The 20757-nt window shown below is 37.7% G+C and overlaps 1 protein-coding gene across 5 annotated transcripts in view; it reads left to right on the top strand.

The window, feature by feature from the left end:
* Positions 1 to 20757, top strand: part of PTGER3 (prostaglandin E receptor 3) — a 233913-nt gene that overhangs the window by 94475 nt on the left and 118681 nt on the right. Inside the window, exon 4 of one of the 5 annotated variants that reach the window (XM_040232568.1) lies at positions 2539 to 3359. The exons of the other annotated variants lie outside the window; for them this stretch is intronic. Within the exon in view, the coding sequence (XP_040088502.1) occupies positions 2539 to 2542 (4 nt within the window). The 3' untranslated portion in view covers positions 2543 to 3359. Of the gene's footprint in view, positions 1 to 2538; positions 3360 to 20757 lie in introns of those variants that run through there. 5 annotated transcript variants of the gene reach the window in all.

Consider the following 20757-nt stretch of genomic DNA (forward strand, 5'->3'; position numbering starts at 1 on the left):
TGCTCTGACCTGAGCACATGTTACAAAGGCAGAAGGTCTCTAAGAATTAAAATGCAAAGTAAGCACACGTCTGATGAAGGAGGACTGATTCCCCAGAGGAGCTGTTGTTGTTTTTACAACTTCATTTACATTTCCTCTACTGAGAACTTTCTGAGACTGGCTCCAGGCTGCTTTTGGAAGTGACTAACTCTGCAGTGGTAAAGAGTCTGCATGTCTGCTCTTTTCTTAGTAAGAGCAGTCTCCCAGGAGAACTTTTAATTTTTTTAAAAAATTGAAGTATAGTTGATTTACATTGTCATATTATTTTCAGGTGTACAGTGCAGTGATTCAGTTATACGTATATATATATATATGTATATATTTATTCTTTTTCAGATTTTTCCCATATAGGTTATTATAAAATACTGAGTATGAAGTATTTCCTTGTGCTTAATTGCTCAGTAGTGTCTAACTCTGAGACCATTGGACCGTAGCCTGCCAGGTTCCTCTGTCCATGGGATTTTTCAGGCACAAATACTGGAGTGGGTTCCCATTTCCTTCTCCAGGGAATCTTCCTGACCTAAGGAATCGAACCTATATCTCCTGTCTCTTGCCATTATAGGTGGATTCTTTACCCAATGAGTCATCGGGGAAGCCTTGGTTATCTCTTTTGTATACAGTAGTATGTATGTTAATCTCATCCTTCCATAAATATTTTAAAGCTAAGTGACCCCGTTTTATTTAGACATCAGGACTTGACATGTTCATCATATGATTAACACACTCTTGCTCTTTCGATTAGATCTGCTTTGTATAACACATATATTTCAGTGAATGAACATTGTAGAAAGCAGAACATTATGCCAAATGTGATGCATATTTAGTCGGATTAAATTTCAAGCATCACGTATTTCCTTTCAATATTCCTGCTAGTGACTATAGGGTTAATTGAATGGTCTCCTGTGTATTATCACATTGTGTGATCATTTATGTTTTAATGAGAGAACGTAAAAAGTTTTAATTTATTTTCAAAGACTATTCAAATAAGTTGAACTCTTCATTTTTAATGGAAAATCTGCATGTTCACCTTGTTTCATTCCCTGGGTACGGCTAGGTACCATAATTCCAGTATAAGTTGTTATAACAAATGTGGACATTCAAGCAGCTCAAATTCTCTAAATATTTGTTCTACCCATGGTTGAGGGAACTGAGAGATAATCACTTCTGTTCTTCAGGGCAAGATTTAAGTGTATTTTGAATAAATACTTTGCAACAATACCCAAAGGATAAGAAAAACCTGGCTGCTTCTGGAACACACCTCAAAAATCACAAAGCCAGTAAAGTTTTTACTTGACTCACCTTTATGGTCCTCTGTCCTTGCCTTAGATATCTGCATGTAATACACATATTCTGGGCAGTTTTACTATAAACACAGATCCCTTGGAAAATAAAAAAAGGGAAAAGAATTGAGATACCGAATTTCCGTTTGGTAGGTTCATACTAATCCCATTTTCAATTTCTTAAAGTAATTTATCTTATTGTACTTATCCTCCTTAATATAAATAAGCCAAACTCTCTATAGAAACTTTGGAAAATATAGAAAATTTTAAAAGAAAGGCAGCTTACTAAAATTTACTTTCACTACTCAAGAAAAGCCTACCATCATTTTAGTGGATTTCTTTCTCATTATTTCCCTTTGCACACACATATGATAATATATATTCATTATTGTATCTTGTTTACTTCATTTAACATAAAATAAACATTCCACAGATTATTTACAAATTATTTTAAAGTAATTTTAATATTTATATAATAGTCTATTAAAAGGATACACCATAGTTTATTTAATCATAATCTGTTATCAGATCTGGCACCATGATAAACAGAACTGCATCATTACCCAAAGACTAAAGTTTTTTTAATATTTGTGATTGTTTTTACTAGAAGTATGCTTTAAGGAATAAATACTATCTAAATTTTTAAAATCTTGAAAGATGCCTATAGTCTGACTGCTTTCCAAAGTATTAGTGATTGAAAATTTCATCAGCAATGTGTGAGTTTTTACTTTGCTTTACTCTAATTAGCACTGTATGTTATCTTAAAACACACACACACAATATTTTGTTGGTTTGATAGGAAAAAAAATTGTATTTCATGACTCTTTTAATTGGTACTCTTCCTTATATGTTTTTAGGGTATAGTTATATACTGATTAGGGTTTGTTTTTAAGGCAAGATTATTTGACCATTTGATGTATGTACAATTGATATAGCTTTTCAGTTTGATTATTCTTCTGGATTACAATCTTGGGAACCAGAAAAATTACTCAGAATAAAGGCATTCATTTAGTAGAATTAGATAATCTGGAGACTTTTAGGTGATCCAAAATCCAAAATTATTTATATTGCTTTTATTTATAAAACACAGATGTAACTACTTCAAACAAGAATGTTTTGATGTCTAAGACATTATATTTCTTACTTACACCTTAATCCTTGCACCATACAAAATGTATCCCTTTCATGCTTATTATATTTTTTCTTTCTATTCTAACAGATAATCAAAGAATGAAGTTGGACTTTTTATTGCAATTGCTGTCCTTGAGTTTGTGTGTTTCTTCCCACCTGAGAAGGAGAATTTGATGTTTTGATTTGGATTATTTCTTCTTTTCATCTTTAAACAATTTTTTACTTTTTTTCTTGTCAGTAATATTAACTGAGACCAAGTTTATTACTATAATCTATATCTTTAAGTATTTAGTCAGCTCCTTGGACTGGATATTGAGAATTACATTTAAGAAGTTGGGTAAGATTGCACAGATGGTGACTGTGAAAAAATGAGAAAAAGAAAACCCCATCTCCCCAGAGTTTCCCCCAATTTGAAACCTTTATGTGAATCTCAACTGATGTGGCTATCTTCACATTTTATGGTAGTTTTGATTTTACAATGAATTTGAAAAATCAGTAGAAGCTTTTGTCAGTGAAAAGTCAACTTATTGAGAGCGAGAATTCAGTTAACAAGACATAAATTCCACAAGATAGAAAAGGATGCCAAATGAAGGGAGGAAGATACCATGACCAAAGATATTTATGTAAAATGTGTAATTAATGTTTTGGAGATGTTGTATTCTTCTGTACTAAGCTGGGAACTAAAAGCCCTAAATCTGTATTCTGGTTATGCATCATTCCGTTACGCAGTAACCAGCTTAATTATCATTTTTCTGACTTTGAAGAGTGAAAGCTGTGATACAGCTAAAGGCGCTCTTGAAATGTCATAGAAAATAATAATGAAGCTAAATGATTAACTACTGAGTTGGAGCATTAAAAAAAAAAATCCAAGTATAGCTTCTGATTCACTCCTGCTGCTGCTGCTGCTAAGTTGCTTCAGTCGTGTCAGACTCTGTGCGACCCCAGAGACGGCAGCCCACCAGGCTCCTCCGTCCCTGGGATTCTCCAGGCAAGAACACTGGAGTGGGTTGCCATTTCCTTCTCCAATGCATGAAAGTAAAAAGTGAAAGAGAAGTCGCTCAGTTGTATCCGACTGCTAGCAACCCCATGGACTGCAGCCTACCAGGCTCCTCCATCCATGGGATTTGCCAGTCAAGAGTACTGGAGTGGGGTGCCATTGCCTTCTCCAATTCACTCCTAGCAATTCAGTATTTCTTACAATTTCTTCTTGGGTGGCATACAAAAGGCAAAATTAATAAGTGATATAGTTATAAACTACCAAGTTTTGTTACTTTTTTATGGGATAAATGGATCTGGTCTGTGTGAAATAAGAAATTCTGTGGACTTCAAAAAAATACTTTGAGTCGTTTACTCTTTCTTACCTGATGTGCCCTTGTGTGTGCATGTTCAGTTGCTAAATTTTGACTGACTCTTTGTGACCCCATAGACTGTAGCCAACGAGGCTTCTCCATCCATAGGATTTCCCAAGCAATAATTGCCTTTGTGCTGTGCTTAGTCGCTCAGTCATGTCCAACTGTTTGCAACCCCATGAACTGCAGCCCACTAGGCTCCTCTGTCCTTGGGGATTCTCCAGGCAAGAATACTGGAATGAGTTGCCATGCCCTCCTCCAACCCAGGGATTGATCTTCCCAACCCAGGGATCAAATCCAGGTCTCCTGCATTGCAGGCAGATTGTTTACTGACTGAGCCCCCAGGGAAGCCCCAAAATACTGGATTGGGTAGCCTATCCCCTCTCCAAGGGCTCTTCCTGACCCAGGAATTGAACCAGGGTCTTCTGCTTTGCAGGTGGATTCTTTACCAGATATGCTACCAGGGAGGCCCTATAATTGCCATTTTCTACCCATAAATTCAACCAACATTTCTTCCCCTTATGTTTCTGTCTGCTTTCTTCCTCCTTTTTTCCCTTTCCCAATTCACTTAATTCAACACCTATTTATTGTTGTGTGCTATGCCAAGGGCCATGCTGCCATCTATAAGGATATCTTGGAAAGAGATGATACTATAGTATCAGCAGTTTGGCAATAGAATCCAACACTGTGACTAACTGTCATTTCTGTCAGTGAAATGAAACCAAAATAGTTGAATCATCCCTTTGGTATGGTTGAACCAGTTGTGAATTATCTCTAAGCTATAATTATTTTCACTCAAACTTGTATTGAAATGGCCTTGGGTAACTAGCACAAAACATGCTGTACACATCTCTTTATTCAGGTTTAAATTCAACATGTTTGGATTTGCAGACCATGATAGGGCTGTTTATACTCCTGTTACCTCTGTCTGTCCATCATCCAGCTATGTTTGTCTGTCATCTATTTACTGTTTTATTATTACAAAAGAGGGTAAGGTTTACAGAGGGCTTGCCCAATGTCACTTAGCTAATGTAAGTAAGATTTCAGATCCAAGTTTAAGCTTTTTGATTCCAGGTTTATTGTCTTCCCTACAGCACAGTGCAATGTGAGAATTGTTGTAATGATATTTCATTTATAAGACAGTGTGATCTAGTAATAAAATCATGGGTTCTGAGATCAAATTTGGATTTAAATCTGGCTATGCCATTCATTAGCTCTACGAACTTGAGAGTTAATTTCATGGGGTTTCAATGAATTAATCTGTAAACTAAAGACTATAATACTTACTGTGAGGTTATTGTGATAAGGTATGTAAAATGAATGCAACACCATAGGTACTCAGTAAGTATTAAGTGTGATTAATTCTTTATCTAGACTTACCTCCAATTGTATAATACAAGTCCTCAATTTCAACTATAAATTGGCTCCCTGACCATGTGGGTTGAAATATCATGGACAGAACCAACTTCAAATCCCTGGATGTTATTCTTCTTGGTTCTAATACCTCCTCCTGGTTATTATTTTTGCCCACACAAAACCTACTCATCTCCCTCATGTTTGAATCACATCTTGTCCTTAGCCTTTGGACAGTTTGAGTACAGAAGCCCCTTGTTACTCACAATTTTAGTTACCAGTGGTCAAACACAGACTGAAAATATTAAATGGAAGATTCCAGAAATAAACAACTCATAAGTGTTAAAACTGCATGTCATTCTGAGTAGCCTGATAAAATCTCTTAGGGTCCGGCTCTGTTTCACCTGGGATGTGAATCATCCCTTTGTGCAGCATATCCTATTCGTCATGTGGTAGCCTACTTAGTTATCAGATCCACCAGTGAGGTTTTGCAGGGCTTGTTCTTCAAGCATTTAATATGCTTCACACTTAACAAAGTTTCCAAAGCCCGAGAGTACTGATGCTGGTCATTCGGATATGCCAAAGAGAAGCTGTAAAGTACTTCCTTTAAGTGAAAGTTCTCTGTTTAATAAGAAAAGGAAAAAAGAAAAAACAACATAGGCTGAAGTTGCTAAAATATATATGTAAAAAAAAAAGTCTATCTTTGAAATTGTGAAGGAGGAGAAAGAAATTTGTGCTAGTTTTGCTGACACACCTCAAACTGCAAAAGTTACAGCCACAGTGTGTCATCAGTGCTTAGGTAAGGTGGAAAAGGCATTAAATTTGTAAATGAGTTATTTAGAGAAAGCAAGAGAGACCACATTCACTAACTTTTATTATAGCATAGTGTTATAATTGTTTTATTTTATTATTGGTTATCATTATTAATCTCTTACTATACCTAATTTGTATATTAAAATTTTAAAACAGCTACACATGTACAGGAAAAAATCATAGTATATATATAAGTGTGTGTGGGATTCAGTACTATCTGTGGTATCAAGCATTAACTAGGGTTTTGGACCTTATTCTCTAAGAATAAGGGAGGACTACTGTGTCCTTGTTATTTTCTTACCTCTCTCTCCACCTCTGAACCTGTAGTGCTCATTTTGATAATTACTATATTACTCCTTAAATATTTTCATTATGTGTGTCTTTTTCCCCTAACAAAATTCTATTTCATGGTGGACAGGACACTTTTCTTATATTTTCTTCATGGGTCTCCTACCACTAGGGACAGTATTTGACACCACAAAAAATGCTTATATGGTAAACTCCCAGCAAAGGTAACATTCATGGGTGATACTAGCTGTTGTAAATTTAAATGAATGTGATAGGAAGCCCTTTGTTTCCATGCTATTGTTCACCTTGGGAAATTTCATGTTAAACTTTCTCGTTTAAAAATGCTACATTCAGGCAGAATAATCACATGCAGTTTAATATGATAATGTTTATTAAAACTCTATATGGGGAAGTTTAAAGTAATAGGAAAAACTTGAAAAATAATGATTATTTGGTAAAGATATTGCTCAGACAATTAAGAATATCTTTGTCCAATTAGTCTGAAATCTGATGTAGAGACAATATATATCAGTATAAAGTACTTTTGATACTTCTATCTTTAATCCACAGAAATGTATACATTGCATGCTAAATTCACCTGAGATAATAACCTCTGTAACATATGTTCTCAGATACTCTGGATCATGATTCAGTAACAAATACTGATTTTTAACAAGTGTCTTCGTCTACATTTTCTTTATTTTCCTCAATAAACAAGAGTTCTCATAATTGTATAATTGAAGACAGAACTAAACCTCAAAATAAAATAAATCTCTTTGGAACTCTGCCAAAAGAACGTTACATGTAGAAAATAGTGCTTGATCTACAATTTTATCTAATTATAGTAACTATTGTAAAGCTCAATGAAATACATATACAAAATGTACATGATATTAATATGCTTTAAAAGTGAGTAGTATAAACCTGGTTCTTGACTATGGATCTTCCCAACCCAAGGATCAAGCCCATGTCGCTTAATGTCTCCTGCACTGGCAGGCAGGGTGTTATCACTAGCACTACCCGGGAAGCCTGTAAATCTGTATGTATATATATGTTACAAGTGGACTATGGTCCATGAAATATATGAAAATTCAAACAGTGTTGAGTTGATCTACATTTTTAGTGTCTACAAGAATGACTTTCAAAAATTCAATAAATAATGAAAACCAGGTTATAAGAAAACCATATAAGCTACTTAAGAGAACAAAAATGTTTCAGTCTCTTCAGTAGTTGGAAGTACATTTAAAAGTCTAATGCTAAGATAATTTTTATTATTCAGGCACCTAAAGAATCTGAATAAAATATGCTTAGCTTGATATGCTTTTAATTAATCACTATGCATACTTAGATGTTTAATGGTTGTCTTAAAAATATTTGTGCTTATGTTTTTCATGAATCCAGGCTTTTACTGAATATTTTAATTCAAAATATGTCTAGGCGTATCCCATAGATTAAAGTGTTTCTCTGTTTTATTCACATTTTCAGATTTCATTTTATTGTCATTATCTGAAGTACTTTGTGTAAAAATAATTTGAACAATATGCATTTTAAGAGTCTTTGTAGCTTTTATTTTTTAAATTCTCAACCATATTGTAAACCCCCTGTGGGAAGGACCTCTGTTTTATATATTTCTTGTACCTACAGAGCCCAGCACTGTGCTGAACACAACTAAATTGTTCAATAAAAGCTTGATGGAGAGTTTAAGTGGCCTGACTGCAATTACTACTATATTCGTAATGCCTGAGACACTTGGTGTGCTTGGGATGGGGAAGGGTGGCGTTTAGTTGACAGTTGATTATTTACTTTTCCTCTTTGATGTTGTGCCCTTTTGATCAGTCTTTAAATCTGAGTAGTGCAAAGAGTCTTCTTTAGACTTTTAGTAGAAAACAGCTGCAAATATTTGTAAAGAATGGGGCAATTGCTGTTAGAAAAAAAAATGAGCTAAATGGAAATCTACATATAAAACTAACATGTCTTTAGTTAGCTAAGTTATTTCTTACCTTGGTATAGGAGCTGAATTTTACTACACTTAGAGTTAAATGAAGTGAAGATATGAAGAATGAATGAATGCTGCTGAAGATATATAGCTTGTGGAATAAGATAAACATAATTTTCACATATGAGGGCAGTAGAAAATTTTCATTTTATGATTTTTTTTGAGCATAGTGTTCTCTTTTTTGAAATAAGTATACCAGAGCTGTAGTAAATGAATAACCATTATTAATTGATTTCTGACAGAAAGTTAGTGGCTGCTGGTTATGGTTTTTATCAGTTTGCTGCTAAGTCACTTCAGTCCTGTCTGACTCTGTAGACAGCAGCCCACCAGTCTCCCCCGTCCCTGGGACTCTCCAGGCAAGAACACTGGAGTGGGTTGCTATTTCCTTCTCCAATGCATGAAAGTGAAAAGTGAAAGGGAAGTCGCTCAGTTGTGTCCGACTCTTCACGACCCCATGGACTGCAGCCTACCAGGCTCCTCCGTCCATGGGATTCGCCAGGCAAGAGCACTGGAGTGGGATGCCATCGCCTTCTCCAATTTAGTTAACTTATAATTGAAATGCAGGTGTACATAGAAATCATGAGAACTCAAGTAATAAGCACCAAAATACTATGGCATAGGAAGGGCAGAAGAGATTCCACACTAAAAAGCCACAGTGCCCTTTAAAATACAGAGTTAAACTAAAAGGAGACTGCCAATAGAAATGCAGGATTAAAACAAAAGGATGTAAATTTGTTACAAGACTAGACAAAGTATGATTTAGTAATACATGCTCTGTAAATATTAACACTTGCTGATTGTTGTGGTGGTGGTGAGAGAGACTACTGCTTCTGCTGGTAAAGAATAGAAATAGATATTCAAGCAAAATTAAGTAAGTGTAAAACTAAGATTAAGAGAGAGTAGGGAAAATATGGTAATATATATTTATAAGACTGAAAAAAAAGGGAAAAAGATTGAATTAACCTTTTTTTTATATAGCTAACCTTCTTTCATGTTCTGTTAATTCTGTTTTTCTCAATTCTGTCTTTTTATCATCAATACCATGTTTTAAATCTATGCCTCCATCATTTCCCATCAGAATTACCCCAGTAGCCTCTGACCTGATTCTGTTCGTAAGCCCATTAGTCACCCTCCACATCTGCTATGAGTATGATTGGTGTTAATAAAGACTGTCTCTCAGGGCATCTGTTCATGAAGAGGAGTGCAGTTCTATGGTTGGCCCATAGGTCTAGTAGATTAGGATTACAGAACCCAGTGATTGTGTTACTCTTAATTTATCTTGCAACTACTGCCATATTTCAAACACTACCCATTGGTACCATGTGGGAAAATTACAGACCCTAAAAGGCAATTCGAGGAGATTGGGTTCAGTGTTTCTCAGACTTACCCAATCATACTAGCCATTCTAAGTTTATTAAAATAAAAATATCAGTCCCTTCCCTGGAGGTTGAGTCTAAAATTCTGGCATAAGACCTAGGATTTTATATTTTTAAAATAAACTTCTTCTAGGTGATTCTTCTCATTAGGCAGATGTTACAATATTGATGAAGTCTAGTGTTTCTCAAAGTATATCCCCAGACCAATACTTTAGCATTATTAAGGAATTTATTAGAAATGTAAATTATATGGCCCCATTAACCTGGAGCCCAGTAATCTGTGTTTTAGAAGCCCTCTGGGTGATTCTCATGCATGCCAAAGTTTGAGAACTCTGTATGTCAAATGTGGCCCAGAGAGCTGGAAGTAGGGAGTGTATGTAGTTTAGGAAACTCACCTAATCCAGATTCTCCTATGACTAGGTAAGTCATGACTTCAGTCCTAGTGCTGATTGCTGCTTTTTCCTTGACATCACTCCTTTCATATTTTCTAAAGAGCAGTTTGATTTTGTGGATTCCTTTTCAGTTTCCCAGTTGATCAGGATCCCTTCTCTCTTTCCTCATCACAAATATACTTCATTATTTATTTTCCTATGTGAAATCCTTCTGTTGCTTAACTTTCCCCATAAAAACATTGGCTGACTGCCCATCTGGCTCTAATAATTCATGATTGAGGCTCACACTTTTATCAAAATGTTTTTCAGTGTTAGTATGTACCAGCCAGTTGCAATGATATTTTTTTTTAAAGCAAGGTATAATCAGATAACAAACTGTCTTATTCTCTCTTCTAAGTCTCATCTTTTTTCACTTTTTGGAAGGCCAAGGCAATGCTGAAAGATATTGTCTTTAAAAACAAACAAACATCATTTTGAAGGTTAACTAGGAACACTGTTAATGTGCAAATATCATTTAACATATAGGGACAGAGATAAAAAGAGGATCACCAAGGAGACTATTTGCTACCACATCAGTGAAGAAGTTGTATTAGTTTGCTAGGGCTGCCATTCCAAAGTACCACAGACCAAGCAGCTTAAACATCAGAATTTCTCTCATGGTTTTGGAGGATGGAAGCCCAACATCAAGGAGTTGGAAGGCTTGGTTTCCCTCTTGGATGATGAGGGAGATTCTGATCCATGCTACTCTCCTAATTTCTGGTGGTTTGCTTGCAATCTTTGACATCATTTGACTTATAGACACTTCACCCCACGTAGCTTTCTCCTTGTGTGTATGTCTCATGTCTAAATTTCTCTGTTTTTAAAAATAAGAATATGAGTCCTACTGGATTAGAGGCCCATTCTATTCCAGCAAGACCTCATCTTAACTAATGGCATCTAAAAATGAGCCTATTTTCAAATAAGGTCACATTGTGAGGCACTAGGTTTCAGGACTTCACCATATGGATTTGACTGGGGCAAGAGGAAAAGTTCAATCAGAACGGAATGCTTGGGTGATATAGGGAGGGAGTTGTATCTAAACTCCAAGATCACAAGACCTAAATAATGTTGCTTTGGGAATTTAATGGGGTTAGGAATGGAATAAAAATCTCAGTGACACATGCCAGTCCTGGCTCCAATTAGGAAGGACAATTCAAAAGTGATCATATTTCTGATACTGAAATATCTGAAAGTTTTCCCCATAAATAAACAGTAAAATGGTCATAAAATCTGTGGTGGGAAACATTTTGTGTTTGTACCAGGTTTTAAATGATCAAATTAAAATCAAATTGCTCTATTTATTCTGGGAAGAGTGGGAAGTTGTAAGAATTCTTGCACTTATGTTACCAGCTCAGATTGGTTTCACTGCTTTGAATAGTCACATTTTACTCTGGTAATTTCCAAATCAGAGCAATATACTCATCAAGATGTCGAAGACTGAAGAGAAACCAGATGTTACTCATTTAAAAGAGGATAGTTAAGAATTTACAAAGTCATTTGAATAAGTGGGCATTCAAACAGGTATGAACCCAGAAGGTAATGGTATGTCCAGTGATTGCCTTCTTGAGTCAGGTTGCTTATTTGGGGATTTTTATTTATGATTTCATGCCTGTACACAAGCCTTCAAAAGAACATGACAAGCAGTTGTATTTCTGCTTTATCTGCTCATTGAAGTCTCATCTTGGGTTAAGTGTCAATTGTTGACACCATGTCATGTGGGTGCTCTGGACACCGCTGAAAGCTATTTATGATCACATGGAACATTGTCCAGTGTTAGTCTAATGGGTTAGATTGACTTAAAGTTGTACCCGTAAAACTCCACTGGCAGTACTTTTTCATTTCATCATTGTACTTATGTACACCCCTAAATAGTTTTAAAAGAAGAAAAACAGTGGTTGAAAAGACATGTACTTATGTTTCTGGGAAGTGATGCAATTGTTTTTGGTAAAATAATGAAACTTTCAGCATATTTCTAGAGTTCTTTTTGTATCAACACTTCTTGCTATGTTTTCATAGTCATGGTGGGAGATTTTGCCAACACCGGGCTATTACTAATCTGGTACAGAGCTGAACAAATTTTCTTGAAATGGTTCCTCAGTAAAACCTAATTATAAATGCCTGTAATTACTCAGGGTATCTGTCTATATACTAATGATTGTTGGAAATAGAGGGATTGCGTGATAGGATTCATTTGACAACACTCATTGTATACTTAACAATTTCACATTTCACACCCTGAAACTGTACAAGCAACTAAGCCTTCTTTATGGTGGAGATAATTACCCAAAACTGTACAGGTTCTGCTGTTAGGTGAAGGTGGTTAGCTGAAGTGGCATAATAGCAAAAATTTAGCTAAGACCAGTCCTAGAATGGACTGGAAAATTCCTCTGTCTCATAGCCTTACATTAGATGTCTGGTCAGTTGTCTAAAAGATAACTGTAAAATTGGATATGGTGATGAGATTAATGGTCCTGAAATAATTTCTGTAACAATTTCACCCAAGATTAAGTGATAAAATCATATAGGGCAAAAGTCTTTCAAGCAGAAATTTCTTCTTTAGGAACAAATGACCAATTTCTAGTGGTATTATCAAAAGTGTTATTAAAAGGTTTTACAACACATATCTCTACTGAGGAAAGAGGTGAAGGACAGAATAATTCTCAGTTCAGTTCAGTTCAGTCGCTCAGTCGTGTCCAACTCTTTGTGACCCTATGATCGCAGCACGCCAGGCCTCCCTGTCCATCACCAACTCCCGGAGTTTACCCAAACTCATGTCCATCGAGTCGGAGATGCCATCCAGCCATCTCATCCTCTGTCGTCCCCTTCTCCTCCTGCCCCCAATCTCTCCCAGCATCAGGATCTTTTCCAGTGAGTCAACACTTCGCATGAGTTGGCCAAAGTATTGGAGTTCCAGCTTTAGCATCATTCCTTCCAAAGAAATCCCAGACCTGATCTCCTTCAGAATGGACTGGTTGGCTCTCCTTGCAGTCCAAGGGACTCTCAAGAGTCTTCCCCAATACCACAGTTCAAAAGCATCAATTCTTCGGTGCTCAGCTTTTTTCACAGTCCAACTCTCACATCCATACATGACCACTGGATAAACCATAGCCTTGACTAGACGGACCTTTGTTGGCAAAGTAATGTCTCTGCTTTTTAATATGCTACCTAGGTTGGTCATAACTTTCCTTCCAAGGAGTAAGCGTCTTTTAATTACATGGCTGCAATCACCATCTGCAGTGATTTTGAAGCCCCCCAAATATAAAGTCTGACACGGTTTCCATTGTTTCCCCATCTATTTGCCATGAAGTGATGGGACAAGATGCCATGATCTTCGTTTTTTGGAATGTTGAGCTTTAAGCCAACATTTTCACTCTCCTCTTTCACTTTAATCAAGAGGCTTTTTGTACCTCTTCACTTTCTGCTGTAAGGGTGGTATCATCTGCATATCGGTTCAGTTCAGTTCAGTCACTCAGTCGTGTGCGACTCTTTGCGACCCCATGAATCGCAGCATGCCAGGCCTCCCTGTCCATCGCCATCTCCCAGAGTTCACTCAGACTCACGCCCATCGAGTCCATGATGCCATCCAGCCATCTCATCCTCTGTCATCCCCTTCTCCTCCTGCCCCCAATCCCTCCCAGCATCAGAGTCTTTTCCAATGAGTCAACTCTTCGCATGAGGTGGACAAAGTACTGGAGCTTTAGCTTTAGCATCATTCTTTCCAAAGAAATCCCAGGGCTGATATCCTTCAGAATGGACTGGTTGGATCTCCTTGCAGTCCAAGGGACTCGCAAGAGACTTCTCCAACACCACAGTTCAAAAGCATCAATTCTTCGGTGCTCAGCCTTCTTCACAGTCCAACTCTCACATCCATACATGACCACTGGAGAAACCATAGCCTTGACTAAACGGACTTTAGTTGACAAAGTAATGTCTCTGCTTTTGAATATACTGTCTAGGTTGGCCATAACTTTTCTTCCAAGGAGTAAGCGTCTTTTAATTTCATGGCTGCAGTCACCATCTGCAGTGATTTTGGAGCCCCAAAAGCTAAAGACTGAGACTGTTTCCACTGTTTCCCCATCTATTTCCCATGAAGTGATGGCACCGGATGCCATGATCTTCATTTTCTGAATGTTGAGCTTTAAGCCAACTTTTTCACTCTCCTCTTTCACTTTCATCAAGAGGCTTTTTAGCTCCTCTTCACTTTCTGCCATAAGGGTGGTGTCATCTGCATATCTGAGCTTATTGATATTTCTCCTGGCAATCTTGATTCCAGCTTGTGTTTCTTCCAGTCCAGTGTTTCTCATGATGTACTCTGCATAGAAGTTAAATAAGCAGGGTGACAATATACAGCCTTGATGGACTCCTTTTCCTATTTGGAACCAGTCTGTTGTTCCGTGTCCAGTTCTAACTGTTGCTTCTTGACCTGCATACAGATTTCTCAAGAGGCAGGTCAGCTGGTCTGGTATTCCCATCTCTTTCAGAATTTTCCACAGTTTATTGTGATCCACAACGTCAAAGGCTTTGGAATAGTCAATAAAGCAGAAATAGATGTTTTTCTGGAACTCTCTTGCTTTTTCCATGATCCAGCAGATGTTGGCAATTTGATCTCTGGTTCCTCTGTCTTTTCTAAAACCAGCTTGAACATCAGGAAGTTCATGGTTCACATATTGCTGAAGCCTGGCTTGGAGAATCTTGAGCATTACTTTACTAGCATGTGAGATGAGTGCAATTGTGTGGTAGTTTGAGCATTCTTTGGCATTGCCTTTCTTTGGAATTGGAATGAAAACTGACCTTTCAGTCGCTGCTGACTTTTCCAAATTTGCTGGCATATGGCATGCAGCACTATCACAGCATCATCTTTCAGGATTTGAAACAGCTCAACTGGAATTCCATCACCTCCACTAGCTTTGTTCGTAGTGATGCTTTCTAAGGCCCACTTGACTTCACATTCCAAGATGTCTGGCTCTAGATTAGTGATCACATTATAATGATTATCTGGGTCATGAAGATCTTTTTTGTACAGTTCTTCTGTGTATTCTTGCCACCTCTTCTTAATATTTTCTGCTTCTGTTAGGTCCATACCATATCTGTCCTTTATCGAGCCCATCTTTGCATGAAATGTTCCCTTGGTATCTCTAATTTTCTTAAAGAGATCTCTAGTCTTTCCCATTCTGTTCTTTTCCTCTATTTCTTTGCATTGATCGCTGAGGAAGGCTTTCTTATCTCTCCTTGCTATTCTTTGGAACTCTGCATTCAGATGCTTATATCTTTCCTTTTCTCCTTTGCTTTTCATCTCTCTTCTTTTCACAGCTATTTCTAAGGCCTCCCCAGACAGCCATTTTGCTTTTTTGCATTTCTTTTCCATGGGGATCGTCTTGATCCCTGTCTCCTGTACAATGTCATGAACCTCATTCCCTAGTTCATCAGGCACTCTATCTATCAGATCTAGGCCCTTACATCTATTTCTCACTTCCACTGTATAATGATAAGGAATTTGATTTAGGTCATACCTGAATGGTCTAGTTGTTTTCCCTACTTTCTTCAATTTGAGCCTGAATTTGGTAATATGGAGTTCATGATCTCAGCCACAGTCAGCTCCTGGTCTTGTTTTTGTTGACTGTATAGAGCTTCTCCATCTTTTGCTGCAAAGAATATAATCAATCTGATTTCGGTGTTGACCATCTGGTGATGTCCATATGTAGAGTCTTCTCTTGTGTTGTTAGAACAGGGTGTTTGCTATGATCTGTGCATTTTCTTGGCAAAACTCTTAGTCTTTGCCCTGCTTCATTCCACATTCCAAGGCCAAATTTGCCTGTAACTCCAGGTGTTTCTTGACTTCCTACTTTTGCATTCCAGTCCCCTATAATGAAAAGGACATCTTTTTTGGGTGTTAGTTCTAAAAGGTCTTGTAGGTCTTCATAGAACTGTTCAACTTCAGCTTCTTCAGTGTTACTGGTTGGGGCATAGACTTGGATAACTGTGATATTGAATGTTTTGCCTTGCAGACGAACAGAGATCATTCTGTCGTTTTTGAGACTGCATCCAAGTACTGCATTTCGGACTCTTTTGTTGACCATGATGGCTACTCCATTTCTTCTGAGGGATTCCTGCCCGCAGTAGTAGATATAATGGTCATCTGAGTTAAATTCACCCATTCCAGTCCATTTTAGTTCGCTGATTCCTAGAATGTCGACGTTCACCCTTGCCACCTCTTGTTTGACAGCTTCCAATTTGCCTTGATTCATGGACCTGACACTCCAGGTTCCTATGCAATATTGCTCTTTACAGCATCAGATCTTGCTTCCATCACCAGTCACATCCAGAACTGGGTATTGTTTTTACTTTGGCTCCGTCCCTCCATTCTTTCTGGAGTTATTTCTCCACTGATCTCCAGTAGCATATTGGGCACCTAATGACCTGGGGAGTTCCTCTTTTGGTATCCTATCATTTTGCCTTTTCATACTCTTCATGGGGTTCTCAAGGCAAGAATTCTGAAGTGGTTTGCCATTCCCTTCTCCAATGGACCACATTCTGTCAGACCTCTCCACCATGACCCACCCGAAGAGAAACCCAAGTAAGATGGTAGGTGTTGCAAGAGGGCATCAGAGGGCAGACACACTGAAACCATACTCACAGAAAACTAGTCAATCTAATCACACTAGGACCACAGCCTTGTCCAACTCAATGAAACCAAGCCAAACCATGCCTGCATATCTGAGGTTATTGATATTTCTCCCAGCAATCTTGATTCCAGTGTGCTTCATCCAGCCCAGCGTTTCTCATGATGTACTCTGCATAGAAGTTAAATAAGCAGATGACAATATACAGCCTTGATGTACTCCTTTTTCTATTTGGAATCAGTCTGTTGTTACATGTCCAGTTCTAACTATTGCTTCCTGACCTGCATATAGGTTCCTCAAGAGGCAGGTCAGGTGGTCTGGTATTCCCATCTCTTTCAGAATTTTCCACAGGGCCTTCCAGTCTCTGCTGATAGAACAGTATCAGATCATTAAGAGAAAGAAAAGTATCTCCACATAATTTTTGAATTATTCTTATTAGGGATTTTTCTTTCATTCCTTCCCTTGCTCCCTCCCTTCTCTCCTTCTTCCCTTTCTCGCTACCTCCCTACTTCCCTCCCTTCCTGCTTTTCATCTAATACTTCTTAAGTTAATAAAATCTTGACTATTTGTTTCTTGGGAATAGGAATCAGAGATAATGTGAATCTATATGATGCAAAGGGAAAACAAAAGTAACATTTTCTAAAAGTTACAAGTATATAAATGCTTTCTATTCACTATATCATATAATACTAACATTCTATGAGATTGTTAATTCAAACTTCCATTTTAGAGATGAAAAACTTTCATTTTAGGCCTATCTCTACATTATGACTTAATTACCTTACTTTCCCAACATCTATAACTTCAGATGATCAAAACAGTGTTGAAATCCAGATTTGTCTGGCTACAAATCCTGTGTTTTCATTGTATCTTCCAAGATGTTTCCAGTGTTTAAAATTGAGAAGCAATAAAATATTATAAATTATATTAGCCACTGCTGCTGCTGCTGCTAAGTCACTTCAGTCGTGTCTGACTCTGTGCGACCCCATAGACAGCAGCCCACCAGGCTCCCCCCTTCCCTGGGATTCTCCAGGCAAGAACACTGGAGTGGGTTGCCATTTCCTTCTCCAACGCATGAAAGGGAAAAGTGAAAGTGAAGTCACTCAGTCGTGTCCGACTCTTCAGGACCCCATGGACTGCAGCCCACCAGGCTCCTCCATCCATGGGATTTTCCAGGGAAGAGCACTGGAGTGGGATGCCATCGCCTTCTCCTATTAGCCTCTAGTAAATAACTATAGTTTCTTAAAGAAATGATGGGACTCGAAACTTTAACATCCTTCTTCATTTCCTTCTCTTTTCATTCACATAGGAAGTAATGGATTTCTCTGAAACCATGAGTATTCTTCTTAGCTAGAATACATGGCCATATAGGACACATCACCTTAATTTTATTTTCTAGAACAAATTTATAGTTTTTTTAACCTTCATGTGTCTTCTTTTTGTTTTTCAGTCATTTTATAAATGTAGAGAGCATAATTTCACATTCCCAATTATATGACTAGTGAGAGATATGTGCATTTCATGACGCCGTTCTATTAAAGTCTAGAAATGTTATCAAATTTGCTCCTCCCAGACAGGAAAAATACTATCATGGTGAAAAAGAGAAAATGTATCACACTTGAAATCCGAGCTAATGGTTTTGGATATATATTCTTCTGCTTCCCATCTATGTGAATTTGGTAAATGATTTAAAAGCTTTACACTTTAGTTCTATCATCTGCCATGATAATCTTAATGCCTTTTTGCAGGATTGCACTGAGGCTTAACGTGGAGATAACACATAAAGGCACTGTACATTTTCAAGTCATGCAGGCACACAAATACACAGCACTAGTACTGCCAGTCCCTACTTCTGAGCCCAGAGATTCTGCCAAACTATCATGGTAATTTCCCAGCAGATTCTGGACAGTCTCATAATGGAAGCCTTATCAAAGTCTTCTTTAGGACTACACAGGAGACCTACCCAGCTTAGTGGATCTAACAAACCTGAGGAATCCTCTCTGGCATCCGGGGTTTGGGTGAAAGGTACCCCGCTTCCCTTCACCTGAATGCCATGAGATGAATACCATGTTAGAGCTTTGCTCCATTAACTCAAGTTATTTCCTATTAAAATGCAGCAATTTTAATGCATGGTTTAATGAGTGATACAGACTTTTCTGGGAGCAGTTTGTAGCAGAGGGGTTGGAAAAAGGCAAAGAAAGCATTAAGTTACATAGAGAAGAGGGAAGAGCATACTCATGACTAGGAAGAAGTTTGCGTGGGGAAGAAGAAAGGGGAAGTGAAGGGATACGTGACAATTGCCCCCCCACCCCTCATTTTTGCATCCCCTTCAGATTCAGTCCTACCTACATAGATATTTCCTTTTTGACTGCTAGTCAACTTAACCATTGTGCTGTGCTTAGTCATTCAGTCATGTCTGACACCATGGACTGTAGCCCACCAGGCTCTTCTGTCCATGGAGATTCTCCAAGCAAGAGTACTGGAGTGAGTTGCCATGCCTTCCTCCAGGGGGTCTTCCCAACCCAGGGATTGAACCCAGGCCTCCCATGTTGCAGGTGGATTCTTTACCATCTGAGCCACTAGGGAAGCCCTACCCCTCACAAAAATAGCTATTTATATTGAATATCATCTATGATTTTGCATCCTTATAGGCACTTGACATGTTAAATTGTCATAGAACAACTATGCTACTATCTCTCTTTAACAGCTGAGTAAAAGAAGGCTCAGAGAGTGAGTAAGGTACAGAGACTGGATTAAAACCAGGTCCATTTCAACCCAAACCTTCTCATTTTCTGCCAACTCTACCATCTGTCATGCTTCTCTGACTTGGAAATTTGTACTTTCCTTTACGTCAAGAACATGAAGGAACTTATGTCAAGGAGATGAGGCTGTGTAGCAGCAGCAACAACAACAATAAACCTCTAAATCTTAGTGTCTTAAAACAATCAAGTTCTTTTGACCTCATACCACATGTCTGCTGAGGGTCAGGTGGGGAGACTTGGCTGCAGATCTTCCTGCTCAGACACCTGGGCTAACAAAGGCTTCAAACATTACCAGAGCCTGTAGTGGGGGAGGCGAGAACTGGATAGTGGCTCCTAATTACTTCCAGAGAAAGGAGTATGCCAAGTCAACCCAAGAGGGTGAAGAAATACAAGCCTATCACATACCAAAAAAGAAGAAATGAAAGTACTGGTGAGCAAAATCTCCACAGTAAATATAGAATAAAAATGAAAAAAATAAAAAAAAAACTGCTGAAGTACTGAGTTTATTAAGAACAAGGTCCTTTTGAGTTTAGCTTTTGAACCCAAGCCTGCTTGTTTCAAGCCTTATCAATGTGTTGACTTGGTGAGGCTGGAGATATCAGCAACTAGTCATTTTAAATACAGGCAGAGATGTGTATTTTAGCAAAGTTGAAAAAACAGGTTGATCACTCAAATTACCCAATTTAGACTTATGGTAAGAACAGTATATGATTCAGAATTGCTACAGATCTGGAAGAAATATGGGTATTTTAACATTTTGTACTGGTAGAATTTGATGCCCCTTTCAGATGAAATGAAGTTATGGATTTGTGAACTGGAAATCTGTAAACTGTCCAGGTTATCAAAGCATAGTCTAATTCAAAATCATTTGACTGGCAAAGTCTTCTATTTTCAGGACTCTAGAAAACCTACATTGACCCTGCAGTAACAAAGTGAAAAGTGAGATGCAGTGGAAAGGGTTTTAGAGAAAGCAATGTATTTAACTTCATCCTGAAGTTGCTGTAAGAGTTTGATTTCCTATGCTTTAAGGCTATTTTATCATCTGTTATGTGGGGGATATTAATAAATAAATGTGGCAAGTACTAACACAAAATATATCTCTACCTCTAAAATACATCTTTAAACTATTTCCTTCCATTTTTAATACTCCTAATGTAGGAGAAACATTTCTCTGCCTGACTGCTACCAATAACTTCCTAATGATTTTTCTATTTCTCCTCTTGCCTCCAACTCAGTAGTAAGGATCTTTCTTATCCCAGGGCCTTTGCACATGCTACCCCACTCTTTCTGCTGTCCCACTCTTCTTTTTTTTCTCCTAT

This window comes from Oryx dammah, unplaced genomic scaffold, assembly GCF_014754425.2.
Source record: "Oryx dammah isolate SB20612 unplaced genomic scaffold, SCBI_Odam_1.1 HiC_scaffold_28, whole genome shotgun sequence".
NCBI classification, from domain to species: Eukaryota; Metazoa; Chordata; class Mammalia; order Artiodactyla; family Bovidae; genus Oryx; species Oryx dammah.